General features: G+C 44.1%; 1 protein-coding gene across 17 annotated transcripts in view; it reads right to left on the minus strand.

Annotated features, from left to right (window-relative positions):
* The window catches only part of LARP1B (La ribonucleoprotein 1B), a 163628-nt gene that overhangs the window by 47454 nt on the left and 95860 nt on the right, over positions 1-20314 (minus strand). For 14 of the 17 annotated variants that reach the window (XR_016211973.1, XR_016211972.1, XR_016211974.1 and 11 more), the window contains one exon: positions 3268-3391. The exons of the other annotated variants lie outside the window; for them this stretch is intronic. Coding sequence is in view for 8 of the 14 variants with exons in the window: in XM_070047594.2 (XP_069903695.2) it covers positions 3268-3391 (124 nt within the window). In the remaining 6 variants the exon portion in view is untranslated. The remainder of the gene's footprint in view (positions 1-3267; positions 3392-20314) is intronic. 17 annotated transcript variants of the gene reach the window in all.

Below are 20314 nucleotides of genomic sequence, written 5' to 3' on the forward strand. Positions count from 1 at the left end.
TACCTGCTTCTAAGACTGTAGTTGTAAATTTACGCTAGTGGCAAAGGGATAAATACAAGGTTCAGATGACTAGAATACAGGCTCCAAAAAGAGATCTATATACATAGAGGTAGTTGATTTCTAACAAAGGTGAAAAAGGCTCAATGGAGGATAGACTTTTTAAAAAATGGTCACTGGAATCATTGGACACCAATGTCTATACTTATTTACATCATGTACAAACAAGGAAATAATACTCAAAATTGATTAGATATCTGAATTGGGTAAAAATTAAAAACATAAAACTTCTAAGAGAAAACTCAGAAGAGACTCTTATGACTCTGGGGTAGGTTTGATTTCTTTGACAAACATCAAAAGTATGACACATAAAAGAAAAAAATATGAAAACTGTACTTCATTAAACATAAGAATTTCTGCTCTTCAAAAGATATTCTTAAAATAAAAACATAAGCCTCATACTGAGATATGTGAAAAATTCCATATGTAATAAAGGACTTGTTTCTAGAATAAAGAGCTCTCAAATCTCAATAAGGGCCAGCGCCACGGCTTACTAGGCTAATCCTCCACCTAGTGGCGCCGGCACACCGGGTTCTAGTACCAGTCGGGGCGCCGGAGTCTGTCCCGGTTGCCCCTCTTCCAGGCCAGCTCTCTGCTGTGGCCCGGGAGTGCAGTGGAGGATGGCCCAAGTGCTTGGGCCCTGCACCCCATGGGAGACCAGGAAAAGCACCTGGCTCCTGCCTTCAGATCAGCACTGAGGCCTGTGCACCGTGCGCCAGCCGTGGCGGCCATTGGAGGGTGAACCAACGGCAAAAGGAAGACCTTTCTCTCTGTCTCTCTCTCTCAATGACCACTCTGCCTGTCAAAAAAAAAAAAAAATCTCAATAAGAAAACAAACAATTCAATAAAAGAAATGTCAAAAGATTTGGACAGACATTTCACCAAATATAAACTGATGAAAAATAAACACATAAAAATACGTTCAACATCTTTAATCACTTTGAGGTATTCCTATTAAAACTGTACAGTTTTTAAAAAGCACCCAATACCAAGTGTTAGATGAGAATGTAGAGAAACCGGAACCCTCATATATTGCTGGCTGTTATGTAAAATGGCAGTCACTCTAGAAGAGTCAGTTTCTTATAAACATACAGTTAACTGTGTGATCCAGCAATGCCACACGGAAGCATTTACCAAAGTGAAATGAAAATTTCTTTTCACGTGAAAACCTGCAAGCAAATATTATAGCAGCTTTTTTCACAACTACTCCAAACCAGAAGCAATCCATGTCTTTGAACAAATGGAATACTAGTTAGCAATAAAATGAAATAAAAACAACATACAAAAAGCATGAATGAATCTCAAATGCACCATCCTTTATAATGCAAAAAAAGCCAGATTCAAAAGGCCACATTCCATTTGATTTCACTTATAGGACATTCTTGATAAGGTAAAGCTATAGGGATAAGAAACAGAAAACAGGTTGCCAAAAGCTTGGGCTGGGGTTGACTACAAAGAGGCATGGAAGAATTGTGCAGGAGTGCTTCTGTAACCTGATTAAGCAGTTTTTACATGACTGTATGCACCTGTCAAAATATCCAAAACTACACATGCAAAATGTATGAAATTTACTAAAAGTATATTATATTTTAAAAATATGACCCCCTGAAAATATAGGCTAAAATAGACAAAAAGGTTTGCATGAAACTAAGAAGTTTCTGCACAGCAAAGAAAGCAATCAACAGAGGAAAGAGACAACCTACAGAATGGAAAAAATATTTGCAAATTATAATTTAATAAGTTAGTATATAAGCAACTCAAACAATTCAATAGCAAATATATATATCATCTAATGAAAACATAGGCAAAGGATTTGAATAGAGAGGTCTCAAACACAAAAATGGCCAACAGGTATGTGGAAAGTTGCATCTTTATGGAGACTCCTAAAGAAATTAAGAATAGAACTACCACACATGATCCAACAATCCCTCTTCTGGGCATATACCCAAAGGAAACGAAATCACCACCTTGTAAAGATATCTGCATCACTATGTTCATTGCTGCATTGCTCACAATAGCCCTGGTGCATCTGTCAACTAATGAATGAAGAAACTGTGAGATACACAGAAACATACACATAGCCCTAAAAAAAAGGAGACCTGTATTTGCTACAACATGGATGAACCCCCACGACATGCTAACTGAAATAAAGTCAGATACAGAAACATGCTGTATGATCTCACATATATGAAATTTTTAGAAAGAGCCAAATATAGAGAAATAAAACAGAAACTAAAAGTGAAATATCAATCTATTTGAGTGTCTGGACCTCGTATGTATCCTGATTTTAAAAAACTGAAGACCAAAAGTGATGAATAGGGAGCATGAATACTAACTACATATCTATTAAAAGGTTACAGATAATTTTAGCTGTGATAATGGTGTGTGTTATTTATGAGGTAAAAGAAGTGGAACTTATCTTTCTAGAGACACATGCAGAAATATTTAGGGATGAAAAATATGAATGATATGACTTGGAGTTTGCTTCAAATAATTAACAGGGAAGTGTAGGGAGTGACTAGAATCCAGATGAAGCAAAAGTGGGTATGAAATGATTAAGGGTTAAAGGCAGGTAATGGTTTTATGGGAGTTTCATTACACTATTCTCTTCTTGTATATGTTTGACTTTTTCTTATTAATGCTTCCAATAACTGTAACAAAACAGTTACCTTTGCCTGAAAGTGTCAAAATGAATTTATGAATTTCCCAAATGTATTCACATTTTCACATAGATCTAAGGCCTTAAAACAAAATTATGACTCTAGTAGAATAATGATCAGTAAGTCAGTGAAAATTGTTAAGAAGAGAAATATTTCCAGCAATCTTAAAATTACATCAGATACATAAAGAACCAACCAATTCTGCTTATTTCTAAATAAGCATCTGGTTTTGAGCAGGAGATGTCCTAACAGATGACTTCTAGTTCCCCTTTTTGATTATCTGCCTATTCAGGCAAAGTAAGAATAAGCTGTGATTCAAACTGTGTGTGTTTACTATAATGCTATCTCACCAAATTCACAATCTGTATTTTCAACTTTGTAAAACTTTTTGAGGTACAATGGACAAATAAAAGTTGAGTTTTAAAATTCTAGTACTCTACCAAATATCTAATGTTTTTCTGCAAATAAAGAAAAAAGGAGCAATCTGTTAAAACAATTTAGAACTGCTGTATACTAGTCGAGACACTTACACAAAAGCTTATTTACCTACCTTGCCTGGACTCTGAAGGTGCTACAGGAACTTCTTGATTTGACTCAAAAGGAAGTTCAGGTGTTAGGTTTTCAAACTGCTCTTTACTAATGAGATTTAGCTTCTGAAAGTTCTCAACTTCTTGCTGAAGTAGAATGGAGGAATCTAATTACTAAACTGTCTAATAGAGCAACCAACAGACAATAATCGATACCAACTTCAAAAAATGAGCTTTTAAAAAAATAAGGATTAATCACAATGGAGTAAAAAGATGTTCTAATAAAGAGTCTAGAATTACATTTAATAACATTTAATATTAGAGTCAAAAAGAGGCATATAGGATCTAAAATACAAATACTTTATGATTAGAGAACATTATAAAAGCAAACATACTAATTAGTTATTTTTTGAACATTTATACACAAGATCTTCAGAGTATTTAAAGTTACAAAGTAATCTAATGCATGTTCCCTATCCTTTGGTAATTTATAAGTTAGAAACCTACAAATAAAAACTAATAATATTATCTGAAATTAATATGAAAGGTGATATTTGGTGTAAGAATTGATATCATCAGGGAAGGCTCACAGAAGGAATGGACAGAAGTAGCTCTCGAAGGATGAGAGTTTAGACAAAGGGAAAAAGCATGCTATGTGAGCAAGGCTAAGAAACTTGGAAAACACAATGCTTGTTAGAAAGAAACTAAGTGAACAAGAAAATCTGTGTAGGACCAGTGGTCAAAGGTCTGACAAGGAAGTTGGAAAGAGCGGCTAGAACGTTAATACCAGGTCACAATTTTCAAGTTATTTTTTAGTGCTGAGGTACTAACGGCCAAAGATAAATCTGGATGGTACTGGAAGCTCATTTCCAAACTTCTTTCAGTATCTTAGCAGCAAAGAGGCTCAGCAGGTTTGAGTTGTTAGCTCAAAGGAAGAATGGGTTCACCCCAGCCTCCGGGGCTCCAAAGGCTCCTTTCTAACGTTACACAGTCACTTAGACATTGTTTGTTTTACAAATATATGGAGTGGCTGCTCTCTAGTGCACAGAGAGGCAGCCTGTCTGGTTTCCCCCACCTGACAATGAACGTTTGGTGTGTTTTGTGGTGGCCTTTCCTTTCACTAGTGCCAAAACCCGGACCAGGCTCTCCCTTTGACCTTGCTCTCCCCTAGGGGGTGTGAGCTGCTTCAGGATCCTGGACTTCTACCAACCACAAAAATCACCCCCAGACCTCCTTCATTGCCACCAAACACTCTGCAATCTGCATCCATACACTGGCCTTCCAAAATTCCTGAGGTAAGATGGGGTGGGCGTAGGATCCTCTCATTGTGACTCTCTATGGGTTGTGGTTCCATGCAACTTGGCCCTGAAGTCCTGGTACCAGGACCACAGGGTGTGTTCAGGCAACAGTGGGTATGGGTGACAACTCAACCCCCATTTCCCTTATACAGGCTGTTAGGAAAATGACGCAGTTTTTTTTTTTTTTGTTTTTGTTTTTTTTTTGACAGGCAGAGTGGACAGTGAGAGAGACAGAGAGAAAGGTCTTCCTTTGCCGTTGGTTCACCCTCCAATGGCTGCCGCGGCCGGCACGCTGCGACTGGCGCACCGCGTCGATCCAATGGCAGGAGCCTTGTGCTTATCCTGGTCTCCCATGCAGGTGCAGGGCCCAAGCACCTGGGCCATCCTCCACTGCACTCCCTGGCCACAGCAGAGAGCTGGCCTGGAAGAGGGGCAACCGGGACAGAATCCGGCGCCCCGATCGGGACTAGAACCCGGTGTGCCAGCGCCGCTAGGTGGAGGATTAGCCTAGTGAGCCGCAGCACCGGCATGGCGCAGTTTTATGGTGAGATCTATACCCTGACACCATCCTAAGCTCTATCCCCCGCCGCCATTGCTGGAAGCCAAGTGGCCACATGGCCCAACCACCATCCTAATGGGATTTGCTGCTCCTACTTCCCTGCTCACCCTCTGGCAAAGTTTTAAAAGGACCTGTTCCTGCAGGTCTTCAAAGAGGGAGGTGCCTTTCTCTGAAGGGAGGAGAGAACCTCCACTTTGACTATGACCGTGTCTAAACAAGATAAGAGTCGGAGAACTCAAGGGGCTTCCATAGCCTTGGAAACTCATAACTGGTGCATAGGGAGATTACTGATGCCATAAACAGGAGTGTCAATTGGTAAAGTCAACAACAGGAGTCACTGTGCACTTACTCCTCATGTAGGATCTCTGTCCTTAACGTGCTGTACACTGAGGCTTAATGCTATAACGAGTACTCAAACAGTATATTTCACTTTGTGTTTCTATGGGGGTGCAAACGACTGAAATCTTTACTTAATGTACACTAAACTGATCTTCTGTAAAAAAAAAAAAAAAAAAGAAAGAAAGAAATTATCAATTCCCAACTTGACTCTCACTGGGATTAAACATGACAATAGGTCTGATCTGATTTCATCATCATTTAAAAAAAATCATCTATTATTTTTCACTTTATGTTTCTGTGTGGGAGCAAACTGTTGAAATACTTACTTAAGGTATACTAAGCTGATCTTCTGTATATTAAGATAATCGAAAATGAATCTTGATGTGAATGGAAGGGGAGAGGGAGTGGGAAAGGGGAGGGTTGTGGGTGGGAGGGACGGTATGGGGGGGGAAGCCATTGTAACACATGAGTCGTACTTTGGAAATTTATATTCATTGAATAAAAGATAAAAAAAAAAAAAAAAAACCTGTTCCTGAACACCTGGCGCTCTTGCGCTCTCTCTCTCCCTCCCTCTACCTCCTTCTCTCTCTGTCTCTCTGCTCTCCCTTGGCTTCTCTCTCGCTCCTCTCTCTTTTCCTTGCTCTCTTCCTCTCTCACCTGCTCTCTCTTCGCTCTCTTGTCTTGCTCCTCCTCTCTCTTCTCTCCTGGCTAGCTCCTCTTCTCTCTCTCTTACTCTCTTTTTCCTTTTTCATCCCTTCCCTCCAGTCTGCTGGGTTTTCCCCCAACAAACCCTTTCCCTTTGGTGTGTTTTGTGACGGCCTTACACAGGCTATGACCTGAGCTCCAGTGGGTGCATGGGAGATGACCCCACCCTCTGTTCCCATATCCTCCCATCTGACTCTATGGGTTATCATGGGAGCTTCGTCCCACATTCCGTCGGATCCTCCTCTCAGCTGTCTCCTACCTCGACAACCCGTCCAAATGGCTGCTTAATGGCATGTTTAACATTAATAGGACCCCTACCACTTGTGTGAGCATGTCTAAGCCTTCTATCTCCACTCATATTCTCTGGCTCAAACTCTCTTAACTTCCAAAGCTCTCACTGAAAAGCCAAAACTCCAGCTCTCACTATCTCGCTGTACCTCCCCCTCCCACCCAGGAATTCTAAGCTCCTGCTTGCCCTTATCTCAGAACCAGCCCTTGTCCATGTCTACTCTCTCTGCCTTCAAACACCCTCCTCCCAAAGAAGCAAAGGCAAGTTTGGGAATGGGCTGTCTCCATGCCATCACCCTCCTGCCCTGGTCCTCCAGCTGGTCTTCACACCCCACCTCCCATTCAATTTGGTGGACTCTGCTGTTGTCCCTGGGCAGCCGCGCCGCACGGCCATCGAGGCTGGGGAAGGCTCGGGGTGTGTGATTCCATCCTTTTGAACTCAAAGATTACTGTAAACAAGTCACCTATCCCACCCTTCTGATGGCTTTTTATTCTATAAGGAGCAAGCCAGACAGGATAAAGGATTGCAAATCAAGTCTGTTGATGGGTTTTGTCCCCACCTTGTAACTGAATGTCAAGCTGACTTCAGCAGGTCTCCTTAATACCTACAAACACAACTTCCTGGTCCCATTAGCAGGCATTTCCTAGATATTTGATTTGCTAGATCTGGGTTAAAGTCTAATTATCCCGTTTGCAGACAGGCAGTTTTTCGATCCAGACTCCCATTAGATACAGTAAACACGTGGCCTGAACTTGTGTAGACAAGTTTCAGCATGTCTTTGGTATCCCCTTTCTTCTTAAGTTCCCTCTTGGGTCACTTTTGTCTGGTCCTCCCTATGTAGTATATACCTCAGATGAGGTTTACTGGGGAGAAGTTTATTCCCCCACTATGCTTCTTCGTAACTTCACCTGCCTAGTCACCAATGTAGGTGGTAACCAGAGCTGGCACGCTCCAGCTTAAAAACACCTTTGCTAAGGCTCTCACCAGGAAGGCTTCTTGTCGAAATCAGGCCCATTAGAAAAGACTCAAGGTTAAGAGGCATAGAACAACTATCTTTCTTCATGTAGGGGTTACAAACTGACAGTGTATATTTGACAAGGCAGAGGCCTAGTCAGTAAAGGGAACTGATCTCTCCCTGTGTGTCCTATTCTGACAAAGAGATACCCGAGGTTACAGGAGTGGAAGGCTGAGGCAAAGTGGGTAATACGTGCTAGTCCCACCCTCACCTTCCTTCCCTTCCCTGTGGGCTTCTGCATGTCTGGATGCCACAGGCAGTGAGAGAATTTTGAAAGACATCTTGACTCCTGACCTTAAAGAAAAATGCCTCATCTTTTTTTACACCACTATTTGGCCTGGTTGATATTTTGTTCATTAGCTCTGGGTTAAAAGCCAAAACTGCCTCTCTCTCTTCCCAAACCTTCCTCCTCCATTCTGCCACTCCCTCTCTTCTAACCTAGCCACTTTGGCATCTCTTCTACGCTGCACAATGGGGACCATCAAGCCCTGAGAGAAATTTCTGAAATTCTACTGAAGAGTTAAAATTGTATATGTGTGGGTGTAAAAAGTTAAGCTTAAGCTTACAGGTTTAAACCTTCCTGGTACAGCTGTAAAAATAAGACAGAGTGAAGTAGCACCTTGACAGTAGGGACTCCATTTTGGAGCACTTGAGACTGCATTCTGGGAAAGCAACCCCCCCGCCCACCGTGAGACTCTGGTCTGAAACTATGATCTCAAATAGTCGTACAATAACAGTGCACTACATCACCCTTGGCAGAGCACAAAAACCCCCTAGCATGATTGCTCAAGCTTAAAAGTAGAAAGGTTGCACCTGGGTTACCTGGGCTAATAAAAGATGTGATTTGTCTGTATCTTACATTAATGTCAAGTCCTAATTGCTAATTGTAATATTGTAACTGGTATTGTCAAGATTATGATAAATATTAATTTCACTTAGGTTTTAGGTTATGTTGACCCCAGTAACCATATACTCTCTTTTGATTTTATGTACTCTCTTTTGATTTTAGCAACTGTGTATAGCAACCGTGCATAGCAACCATGTATTTCCCCCCTTCCCGGTTTTGCGGTTTTTGCCTTTATAAACCCTAACCTTTGGTTATTCGGGGCTGCTCTGCTTTTGTATGATCAGGCAGCCCCAGCATGCTGTATAATCAATAAATCTTTAACCCTTTGCTGATTGCATGAGAGAAAAGTCTCTTGGAGTCGTTCCTAAGGCGGTGGGCTTTTTCAGACTCTAACACTACACCCATATATCTCTCTCAACCTATGTGAAATAATGATCAAGGCTACTGGCCCTTCAAACCAGCAGGCTCACCAGATTAATTACTATTTCCAGACATATCTCCTTTTCCATAATTGCTCCTTATTCTATCACCTATCCGATTCCCCTTAGGAATCTCCAGAGGGGCACCCATCTGCTCTAATGGATGCCCTCTCCCATTAAACCTAACATAATGGTAAACAATAACTTGCCAAACTTATTGTGCAATTTGGTTTCTGATGATATAGCAATGGGTAACAGTACTCATTATAGCCACTAAGGTGGATTTTGCAGTCTCCGGTTTAACGTCACTGATTTATAGTTTAAAGTTTTTCTTTTTTTTACAGGAATGGGCACTTTCATTTTATTCCATTCCAATCAGATATTCCATTCCAATCAGATATCAGATATACAGATTCCATCCTGTATGTTTCCAAAGACCTGTTAGACATTCCCACGTGCACCTACCATAGCTAATTCCATCTTGTGTCCCAACAAAATCTATCAGTTCTTACCTCGTTTCCTGTCCTGGAAATGACAGTATCATTTATCTCACTGCCCAAGGCAGAATGCCTTCTCTCCTTACCACTGACATTCTCCCCATGTCTGGTTTTTCTACTGAATATAACCCTGCAGTCATATCCTGTCTGTCCTTCCTGCTCACTGACTCTATGCCAGCCAGTTCTAATGTGTTTCCCCAGGACCACATCCACAGCATATAGTTAAAGTTTTATAAAAGGAGTAGAATCCCATATGAATGCAATTTTGACTTTAATTCAGGTATGGTATAGTACCAGTATCTTCACTCATCTAGGTGTTATTGCTTAATGTAAATTGGGCAAAGGCAGATGAGATAAATGTGTCTCAATATAAACATTGGTACTCTTAACACCGTATATTCTATAGAAAAACTATTTGGGTTTGCTAGCATGTTTTCATAAATTGTCCATATGAAAATAGTTCAGCGCCGCTTGAAATTAACTCGATGTGTTATCTTATTTAGAAAATGTTGTCTTAATTTGGAGCTTTCTAAATTGTTATTTCAAAATGTAAATCAAGGAAATCAGCATGTGGAAAGCAAAAGACATAGAACTAGAATCTGATCCTCTGTTAAAGCAATGAGGTTTTTACAATATTTTGAAACCATCTTACAAATTTGTTTTAAACCTGTAGCATCTCCTTTTAATAGTTTTGTTTAATTGGTGACTCTGTCAGTTTCCTAGCCAGCTCCAGTAAACTATTTTCTCTTCCCTAGTTCTGTCTCTGTTAAAATTGTTCCATGTTCTAGCCCTTAAATTTAAGGTTTTATTTCTGATATTTGGAATTACCAAAGAGACACAAATTTCGTGTTCTGTTAAAGTAATCTATTATGTTCTCTTAATGTGTCTGTTAAGTTCTGACTGTTTAGAACAGCTGAGTTTTTATTAAGAGTTATAGTTTCTTTAAATATATGCTTATTCTAAAACATTTGAATAATCACCTTGTAACAATGATCAATAGTATGTAATGATGTTAAGGGATCCTATTTCCACCAGATATTTTAAGCTTCCTTGGCATCCTTGACAGATATTAAAAAAAATCAAAATTCCCAACTTTTTGGACTTTGATATTTTCAGTTGGGCCCCTGAAAATATCAAAGGATATATGACTTTCACCTTGTAGAGACACCAACTAATCAGGCTACTTGGATTATATTACAGGTACTGTCAAGATGTGAAGGGGTACTATATTTTAAGTTATGATAATATAAAATGCTATTGATACAAATATACAAAAGCTAAAGTCTAATGATCTTGTGTTACCAGACATGACAGTTATCTTAATGAGGAGGGCCCAGAGGCCTAAAATGCCTAAACGCTTTTTGGTTTTTTTGTTTGTTTGTTTGTTGATAGACAGAGTAGAAGTGAGAGAGACAGAAGGTCTTCTTTTCTGTTGGTTCACCCCCCAATGGCCACTGAGGCTGGCGCACTGCAGCCGGTGCACCGCAGCCGGTGCACCGCGCTGCTCCAAAGCCAGGAGCCAGGTGCTTCCTCCTGGTCTCCCATGCGGGTGCAGGGCTCAAGCACTTGGACCATCTTCCACTGCCTTCCCAGGCCACAACAGAGAGCTGGCCTGGAAGAGGAGCAACCAGGACAGAATTTGGTGCCCCAACAGGGACTAGAACCCAAGGTGCCAGCGCCGCAGGTGGAGGATTAGCCTATTGAGCTGCAGCGCCGGCCTAAATGTTTTTTTAAATCCTACCATAGACTTCTAGTTTAGACCATCAAAGATTAGAGATGGGACTTGAGCACCCCCTTGATGTGTACCCTCTTAAAAGTTTTCTCTGGTCTGCTTTAACAAAACCAGGAGTAAAAGAAAGCTTGGGTGGCCGGCGCCGCAGCTCACTAGGCTAATCCTCTGCCTGCAGCACCGGCATCCCAGGTTCTAGTTCCGGTCGGGGCTCCAGATTCTGTCCCGGTTGCTCCCCTTCCAGTCCAGCTCTCTGCTGTGGCCCGGGAAGGCAGTGAAGGATGGCCCAAGTGCTTGGGCCCTGTACCTGCATGGGAGACCAGAAGGAAGCACCTGGCTCCCGGATTCAGATCGGCGCAGTGCCAGCTGTAGTGGCCATTTGGGGGGTGAACCAACGGAAGGAAGACCTTTCTCTCTATCTCTCCCTCTCACTGTCTAACTCTGCCTGTCAAAAAAAAAAAAAAAAAAAAAAAAAGAAGAAGAAGAAGAAGAAGAAAAGAAAGCTAGGCAGCAGAAGCAATGTAAAGATAGGTGGCAGGCCAATTAATGGCTGCTCTACACAGTGATCTGCCATCAAGGGGACCCAACAGGCCAGTCCACTGCATTAGTTTATATGGAAAGCCAGGGCTTCAGCAGAAGTCAGTTCACAAAGAGCCCTGGCAGCTCTGCCAGTCAAGAGTTGGATCACTAGAAATGGAACTGCCCTGGAGTCAAAGAATGCCCAGATCAGAGCTGCAGACCTTGTTGGCTCTAAGCTGAAAAGCCATTCACTCTGCCCAGCTTCCAAAGTAACCACTGCTGCTGGGTGGATGGCCAAGTAGGGTCAGCAACATTGCAGGCAGAACTGTATATTTCCTGTTAAGAGATGCTACCTGTCTTTACCTGGCCAGCTCTCCTCCCAGTCCAGCTATGTGATGGAAGTCAACAGGGTGCCTTCCCCAAGGAGGTTCACACCTCTTAGGATGTATCCCATATGAAGACATAGATACTCCTGGGCCTCATAACTGGCAAGGCCTTAAAGCTCACCTGGTTATTATCAAGCCCCTTCTGTCAGTTTCTAGTTGCCTTGCAATGGGAAAACTTGCTTGCAGTTTAGACAGCACCTTTCACAGGTCTTCTAATAATGACTCTGTCCTTTGTTCTAGACCCTGTCTAGCCCACTTGGGGCCTCATTCCTTTGTAATCACACCCTCTACTCTTACATCAATGGCTCTACTCCCAACCCATGTGTATTTATAGTCCTCTCCCCGCCCCCTTAAAATTGTATGATTATTCAGAACTTTTTTCTTTTTTTTCTAATTTTATTTTTATTTGACAGGTAGAGTTATAGACAGTGAGAGAGAGAGGCAGAGAGAAAGGTCTTCCTTCCGTTGGTTCTGTGGGGAGCAACCGGACTAGACTAAGTTACTGGAATTAAGACTTATTCTATGCATCTGCTCTCCCACAATATGGCGCTGGGAGAGAAGTAAACAGCTTCCGCACAGCTGCCTCCAGTTCAACCAATTAACTGTAGGACTTGCTCCTGATTGGAGAGCAGCGTACTCGGCGTGTGGGCAGCCGAGTTGGGATTGGCGGAGGAGGACTATAAAGGAGGAGAGAGACGGCATGCACCGGGAACATCTATGGGGAACATCTAAGGGAACTCGTGCAGCCCCCGAGAGAACCGGCCGGCGGTGTGCCGCTCCCCTGCGGAAGTGGGGAATGTGGCCAGGGGGAACTGCCCTTCCACGGAGGTGGAAGGGATAGTAGCCAACCCGGGAAGAACCAGCAGCAAACCCGGGGAGGGCCGAGCAGACGAAAGAACAGCGCAGGGTCCTGTGTCGTTCCTCCACGAAGAGGGGGAGCGACATAATGGTGCCGTGACTCGGATAGGAAACTTAGGACGGATATGAAACTTAGGAGGGAAGAAACGGGAAGAACTAGGGAAAATATCGGAGAGAGAAACTAGCAAACAGCCTAGGGAAAAGCCGGACGAAAAAGGAGCCGGAAGAAGCTATTGAAAGCCTAGGCATAGACTCGAAACAGCCTAGGGAAAAGCCGGACGAAAAAGGAGCCGGAAGAAGCTATTGAAAGCCTAGGCATAGACTCGGATACGGACTACGGGGGGAAGCTGGGAGAAATCTCTAAGGTCAAAAGCGAAAGTGAAAGCTAGAACAAACAGACTCGGACGCGGACTGTGGGGAGAGGCCAGGAGAAATGAGGGAGGAATATTGTTGGAAGAAAACTTAGGGAAACATACTTGGTAGAGAAAAGTGTTAGGGAAATTGAAGCCGCGGGGGGCAGGCCGAGGCGGATACGAAAGCCACTTTGGGATTCTCAAGTTAGCCCGGGAATAGGGGGCGAAAAGTTGAAACCAGAAGCTGAAACGTGAGCCAGATTGGGATCCGTCTGATTAGCCCGGGGAGCAAAGGACGGGAAGCCAAATCATGGGGCGGAGACGTACGCTGGGTTGAATTCGCCAGGCTAGCCCGGGGAACTTAGATTGAATGCTAGTGGCGGACACGTAAGCTACGCTGTGTTACTCGCGGAAGCCGCCGCGTGCAGAGAGAGCACGGGGCGTGAGTAGATAGGGAACGGGGCTGGCGAGGCCGTGGTTCAGACGCGAAAGGGTTAAGTGCGAGACCGCGGAGCGCGCGAAGCCAAGCCGCGCAAAGCCGAGCCGCGCAGATGAGGCGCGGGCTGAAGCTGCGCGGAGCAGTGAAGCTGCCGGCAGCGCGAGGCGCCGGAAAGCCGCAGGGATAAGAGAAACAGAAGTTTAGAAGTAAAAGAGAAATAGGAATGCTGGAAGATAGAAGTAAAATGGGAGAAATAGGAATGCCCGGAGATAGAGAAATAGAGAAATAGAAAGGCCTCCCCTCAACATGGTAATTAGAAGGCTTGGATTCGGTCTGCCCGATTAGTGAGGCGATGAGCACCTGGGTGGCTAGCAGCTTATGCGCCGCAGGTCACCGAAGACAGGCACGAATTAACATCAGTAAGGCTTCCCCACAATACCGCAATTAGAAGGCTTGGATTCGGTCTGCCTGATTAAGGCGGTAAGCGCCAGCAAGCAGCTCGACCAGAGTATGAGCTGCAGGTCACCGAAGATAGGCACAAACCAACACTAATAAGTCTCCCCCACAATACGGCAATGAGAAGGCTTGGATTCGGTTTGCCTGATAGAGCTTGTAAGCCCCTGCAGGCAGAGCAAAGCATGCGCTGCAGGGCACCGAACACAGGCACGCATCAGCGCCTAAAAACCTCCTCACAACATGGCGAAGAGAGGACCCGGATTCGGTTTGCCTGATGGATAGGACTTGTAAGAGCCTGTGGCAACTCTAGCAAGTAGAGCAGAGTGTGTGCCGCGGGACACCGAAGACAGGCGCGTATCAACGCCAAAAAATAAAAAGAAAGGGGGATCTGTGGGGAGCAACCGGACTAGACTAAGTTACTGGAATTAAGACTTATTCTATGCATCTGCTCTCCCACAATATGGCGCTGGGAGAGAAGTAAACAGCTTCCGCACAGCTGCCTCCAGTTCAACCAATTAACTGTAGGACTTGCTCCTGATTGGAGAGCAGCGTACTCGGCGTGTGGGCAGCCGAGTTGGGATTGGCGGAGGAGGACTATAAAGGAGGAGAGAGACGGCATGCACCGGGAACATCTATGGGGAACATCTAAGGGAACCCGTGCAGCCCCCGAGAGAACCGGCCGGCGGTGTGCCGCTCCCCTGCGGAAGTGGGGAATGTGGCCAGGGGGAACTGCCCTTCCACGGAGGTGGAAGGGATAGTAGCCAACCCGGGAAGAACCAGCAGCAAACCCGGGGAGGGCCGAGCAGACGAAAGAACAGCGCAGGGTCCTGTGTCGTTCCTCCACGAAGAGGGGGAGCGACAGGTTCACTCCCCAAATGGCCACAATGGCTGGAGCTGCGCCAGTGCGAAGCCAGGAGCCAGATGCTTCTTTCCTGGTCTCCCATGTGAGTGCAGGGCCCAAGCACTTGGGCCATCCGCCACTGCCCTCCCAGGCCACAGCAGAGAGCTGGACTGGAAGAGGAGCAACCGGGACTAGAACCCGGTGCCCATATGGGATGCCCGTGCTGCAGGTGGAGGATTAACCAAATGAGCCATGGCGCTGGCCCTCAGAACTTTTTCTACAAACTCCTCCTCTCTCCTTCCCTGTGGAGCCCCCTCATCACTTGGTTAATGCCGCTCCTAGGACCACTGGCTACTATTTTCACGCTGGCTTTTATACTACATTGTCTGTTTAAGTGTTTACAGGAAGTGATAGTGAAATGAACCAAACTCTTCACCAACCAGGTAGTCAACCAAATGCTACTACAGAGATATACTCAGCTCCCCACCCAGGACATCATGACTTTAGACATTGCCCCATGCCAGCAGAGAGTAACCTGTCACCCCATGTCAGCTCTAGAAAATAGATCATCATCCCTCTACCCTTCCTGGACTCTTGAGGCTGATGTAATCCCATATAACACCTGCTTCATAAAAAACAAAAGAGGGGAATGTTAGTAACATGGAACCATCTTCCTAAGCCCAGCAGGACTTACTAAAAGTCAGGTGACCAAATGGCCCAATCACAAGCATCAGCTCCACTCCCACCCTAATTGGATTTGCTGCTCCCACTTCCTTACCTCTGCAAAGCTATATAAAACCTGTTCTCCCAGTAGAGGCTGCTGTTCTGTCATGCAGGGGGAGGCAGCCTGTTGGGTTTCTCCCCACCTGACAATAAACCTTTTCCCTTAAAAAAATTTTATATATAAATACACACACACACACACACACACACACACGGAGCACTACAGTGGAGAAGGCCATTCCCTAAGGTCTTCTGGCCATGCTGAATAAACACCGTCTATGCCTGGTCTACCCTATGGGATAAAAAGTTTGAGGGACTGCTTACCCTCTGCTTCTTATAAATTTTCCCCAATAAACTCTGAATCTCCCCTACACCATGTGGTGCTAATAGATACAAGAGCATTTACAGAACATCCAAAAAGGGGCTGAGCCAGTAAAACAGATAGATAAATAAATAAAAGCATCTGTCAGATGGAAGCAGACTAGACATCATCATTGCAGTAGCCTGATCTTAATAGCTAATCCAATAATATTTCCTTTTTCATCAAACATGAAATGACTTGACAGCTAACAGCATTCATGAGACTCCATTACCCTTTCAGAGGATGATCTATCTTTTTTATTAAAGTGCTTTAAATGATTACTTCAGCTCCTGCCTCTAAAACCAAAATTGCTTCCTCAAGCCTTCAAGAAACTCTTCAGACTAATAATTATATATTCCTCTCCGTCCCTTACATTGCAGTCCAAAGCCTGCTATTAGCAACTCCCAATATTGTATATTTATCACATGCTGAAATTAGTAACACAATTCTACCATTATAGTAACACAAACAGCACGCATTTCTGTTTTGTTTTTCAGTTTTAAACTAATTCATTAAACCTCTACCATAATAGCAGTGAAGCAGCCATAGGCAATACGTGAACAAATGAGTGTTTGAGTTCCAACCAAACCACTTATAAAAACTGTCTTTGGGCCGGCGCCGCGGCTGCAACTCACTAGGCTAATCCTCCGCCTTGCAGCGCCAGCACACTGGGTTCTAGTCCCAGTCGGGGCGCCGAATTCTGTCCCGGTTGCCCCTCTTCCAGGCCAGCTCTCTGCTGTGGCCAGGGAGTACAGTGGAGGATGGCCCAAGTACTTGGGTCCTGCACCCCATGGGAGACCAGGATAAGTACCTGGCTCCTGCCATCGGATCAGCACGGTGCACCGGCTGCAGCGCGCCGGCCACAATGGCCATTGGAGGGTGAACCAACGGCAAAGGAAGACCTTTCTCTCTCTCTCTCTCACTGTCCACTCTGCCTGTCAAAAAACAAACAAACAAACAAAACCTGTCTTTGGCCTTTGCAGGTTCTAGTTTGCTGATCTCTGCTGTGGAGCCACTAACCACAGAAAACACACACTTACATGGGTGAGTCTTAGAAAAATAATTTTGTATGTAGGAAGTCATGCATTATAACTCCATTTTTATAAAGTTCACATACAGGCAAAACAAATCTATGGTATAAAAGCAGCATATTGGTTGTTTTGAGGGAGTGAGAGGAGGTGGTCAGGGATGGGAAGGGGCATGAAAGGACCCTCTAGGATGCTATCATCTCAGTACCTGAAAGGGGGTTACACAGGTCCGCTCACTGTGGCTTTCATATTGAGATATACAGTAAGATTTGTACACTTCCCTAGTGTTTGTATATGTGTGTGTGTGTGTTAAAAAAAGAAGGAAAACCTCTATTCATGAACAGGGATGTGAATTTTTGTTGGGTATGTACTTAGAAGTGGAATTGTTCAATCAGGTAGTAAGATTCTACTTAGCATCAGTAGAAAGTGATTTTTCACAGTTTTTCACAGTGGCTACACCCATTTACATTCCTACTAGCAGTATATCAAGGTCCCTATTGCTCTATGTCCCTACCCACACTTGGTATTAAAGAAAGAAGTCTTCTAAAATCTAGCCATTTGAAGAGGGAGACAGCAGGTGAAACAAAAAATAACAAAGAATGGGTTCCAGAATGAACCACACTGTAAACTGACTGGTACAGTGTCTATGTAGATTCACCAATTATAACAAATGCCCCACTGTGGTGGGGATGTAGGCATGTGAGGAATAAGAGCATAAACAGAAAACCTTCTGTTCAATTTTGAGGTGAATCTAAAACTGCTCTAACAAAATCTACTAAAAACAATTTTATTAGCTAGGATCAAACTATGGATACAACACCTTGGATGTATCTTCAGGATATTATGATTAAAAACTATCAATCTCAAAAGGAAGTATGGGGGCCAGCACTGTGGTGCTGTGGCTAAGCCACCGGCTGCCATGGCAGCATCCAACATCAGAGCACTAGTTCAAGTCCTGGCTGCTCAGCTTCAACCCATATCTTTGTTAATGAGCCTGGGAAGGCACTGGAGGATGATCCAAGTCCTTGGGTCCCTGCCACAGATGTAGGAGACCCAGATGGAGCTCTCAGCTCCTGGCTTCAGCATGGCCCAGTCCTGGCCACTGCAACCATTTGGGAGAGAATCAGAAGATGGAAGCTTTCTGTCACTCTTTCAAATAAATAAATAATTTTTTAAAAAGGGAAATATGCTGCATGATTCTATGCATATAACTTTTTTTCTTTACAATTTACTTGTTTAATTGAAAGGCAGAGTGACATAGAGGCAGAGAGAGAGAGAGAGAGAGAGAGAGAGAGAGAGAGAGAGAGAGATCCTTCATCTACTGGTTCCCTAATGCCTGCAACAGCCTGAGCTGTGATGAACTGAAGCCAGGAGCCAGGAGCTTCTTCCAGGTCTCCCATGCAGGTATAGGGGCCCAAGGACGTGGGCCATCTTTTACTGCTTTCCCAGGCCATAGCAGAGAGCTGGATCTGAAGTGGAGCAGCCGGGACTTGAACCAGTGCCCAGCCAGACACAATGAGGTGGATGGGTACACAGGGCTTCTCTACTATTTTTTCAACTTCCTGTGAATCTGTAATTATCTGAAAATAAAAAATTCATTCATTAATGAATTCATTAAAATGTAGCCATCCTTGTGGTTTTACCTCATTGTGGTTTTAATTTGTCAATCTCTGATTATTAATAAGGGTAAAAAGTTTTAACATATTTGTTAATTTGGACAGCTACTTTTGTGAAGTAAAGGTTCAATTAAAATGCTCATTATTTCTACAGGGTTGTCTCTCATTCATTTCTAAGAGTTCTTTCTAAAATGCTGTAAATACCTTCTTAGACTCTGTGGCTCGTCTTTTCAGTTTCTTAGAGAGTCCTTTGATGAAAATTTCATCATTTGGGGCCAGGGTTGTGGCACAGCAGGTTAAGCTGCCACCTGGGACGCCAGCACCCTACATGGGAGCTGATTCGAATTCCAGCTGCTCCACTTCCATTCCACTCCTTATTAATGCACCAGTGGATGATGGCCAAAGTGCTTGGGCCCCTACCACCTGCCTGAGAGACCCAGATGAACCTCCTGGCTCCTGGCTTCAGCCTGACTCAGCTCCAGTCATTGCAGCCATTTGGGGAGTGAACCAGCAGAAGGAAAGCTCGCTCGCTCTCTCTCTCTCTCTCTCTCTCTTTCTCTAACTCTGCCTTTCAAATACATTTTTAAAAATTTATTTGTTTTAAAGTCAGAGTTATACAAAGAGAGAAGGAGAGGCAGAGAGAGAGAGAGAGAGAGAGAGAGAGAGAGAGAGAGGTCTTTCATCCACTGGTTCACTCCCCATTTGGCTGCAACAGCCGGAGCTGTGCCAATCCGAAGCCAGGAACCAGGAGCTTCTTCCAGATCTCCCACATGGGTGCAGGGGCCCAAATTCTTGAGCCATCTTCCACTGCTTTCCCAAGACATAGCAGAGAGCTGGATCTTAAGTGGAGCAGCCGGAACTCAAACCAGTGCCCATATGGGATGCCGGCACTGCAGGCAGCAGCTTTACTTGCTCTGTCACAGCACCAGCCCCTCAAATACATTTTTTTTTAAGATTTTTTTTTTAATTTATTTGACAGATAGAGTTACAGACAGTGAGAGAGAGAGACAGAGAGAAAGGTCTTTCTTCCGTTGGTTCACCCCCCCAAATGGCCGCAATGGCCGGAGCTACACTGATCCGAAGCCAGGAGCCAGGTGCTTCTTCCTGGTCTCCCATGTGGGTGCAGGGGCCCAAGCACCTGGGCCATCCTCCACTGCTATCTCAGGCCATAGCAGAGAGCTGGATTGGAAGAGGAGCAACCGGGACTAGAACCAGCACCCATATGGGATGCCGGCACCGCAGGCAGAGTGCGTCACGGTGCCGGCCCCAAATACATTTTTTTAAAAAGAAATTTCATCATTTTAATTTAATAATTATTTCCTTCTTTATGTTATAAATATTCCTTACTCAAAGATCATGGAGATGTTATTATATTACCTTCAAAAGCCCTATTATTTTGCCTTTCACACGTGTATCTACAATCCACTTAGAACTGACTTTTTGGGTATGGTATGAATTAAGGCTCAATGTGCTCCTCAACAGAATGGATTATGCTGATGTTGAATGCAGTGTTTCAGTTACATAAATTAAGTCAAGTTTCTTAACTGTGCTCACATTTTCTATAGCTTCACTAAGGTTTTAGTATGTTTTCTTTATCTTGCACCTTTCTTTATAAGAAAGGTTATGTTGGGGCCAGTGCTGTGGCATGGTAGGTTAAGCCTTGGCCTGTGGTGCCGGAATCCCATATAGGAACTAGTTCATATCTTGGCTGCTCCTCTTCCAATCTAGCTCTTCCTAATGGCCTGGGAAAGCATGAAGATGGCCCAAGTGCTTAGGCCCCTGAACCCCTATGG

This window comes from Oryctolagus cuniculus, chromosome 8 (assembly GCF_051225735.1).
Source record: "Oryctolagus cuniculus isolate XC-2025 breed Fujian yellow rabbit chromosome 8, ASM5122573v1, whole genome shotgun sequence".
Classification (NCBI taxonomy): domain Eukaryota; kingdom Metazoa; phylum Chordata; class Mammalia; order Lagomorpha; family Leporidae; genus Oryctolagus; species Oryctolagus cuniculus.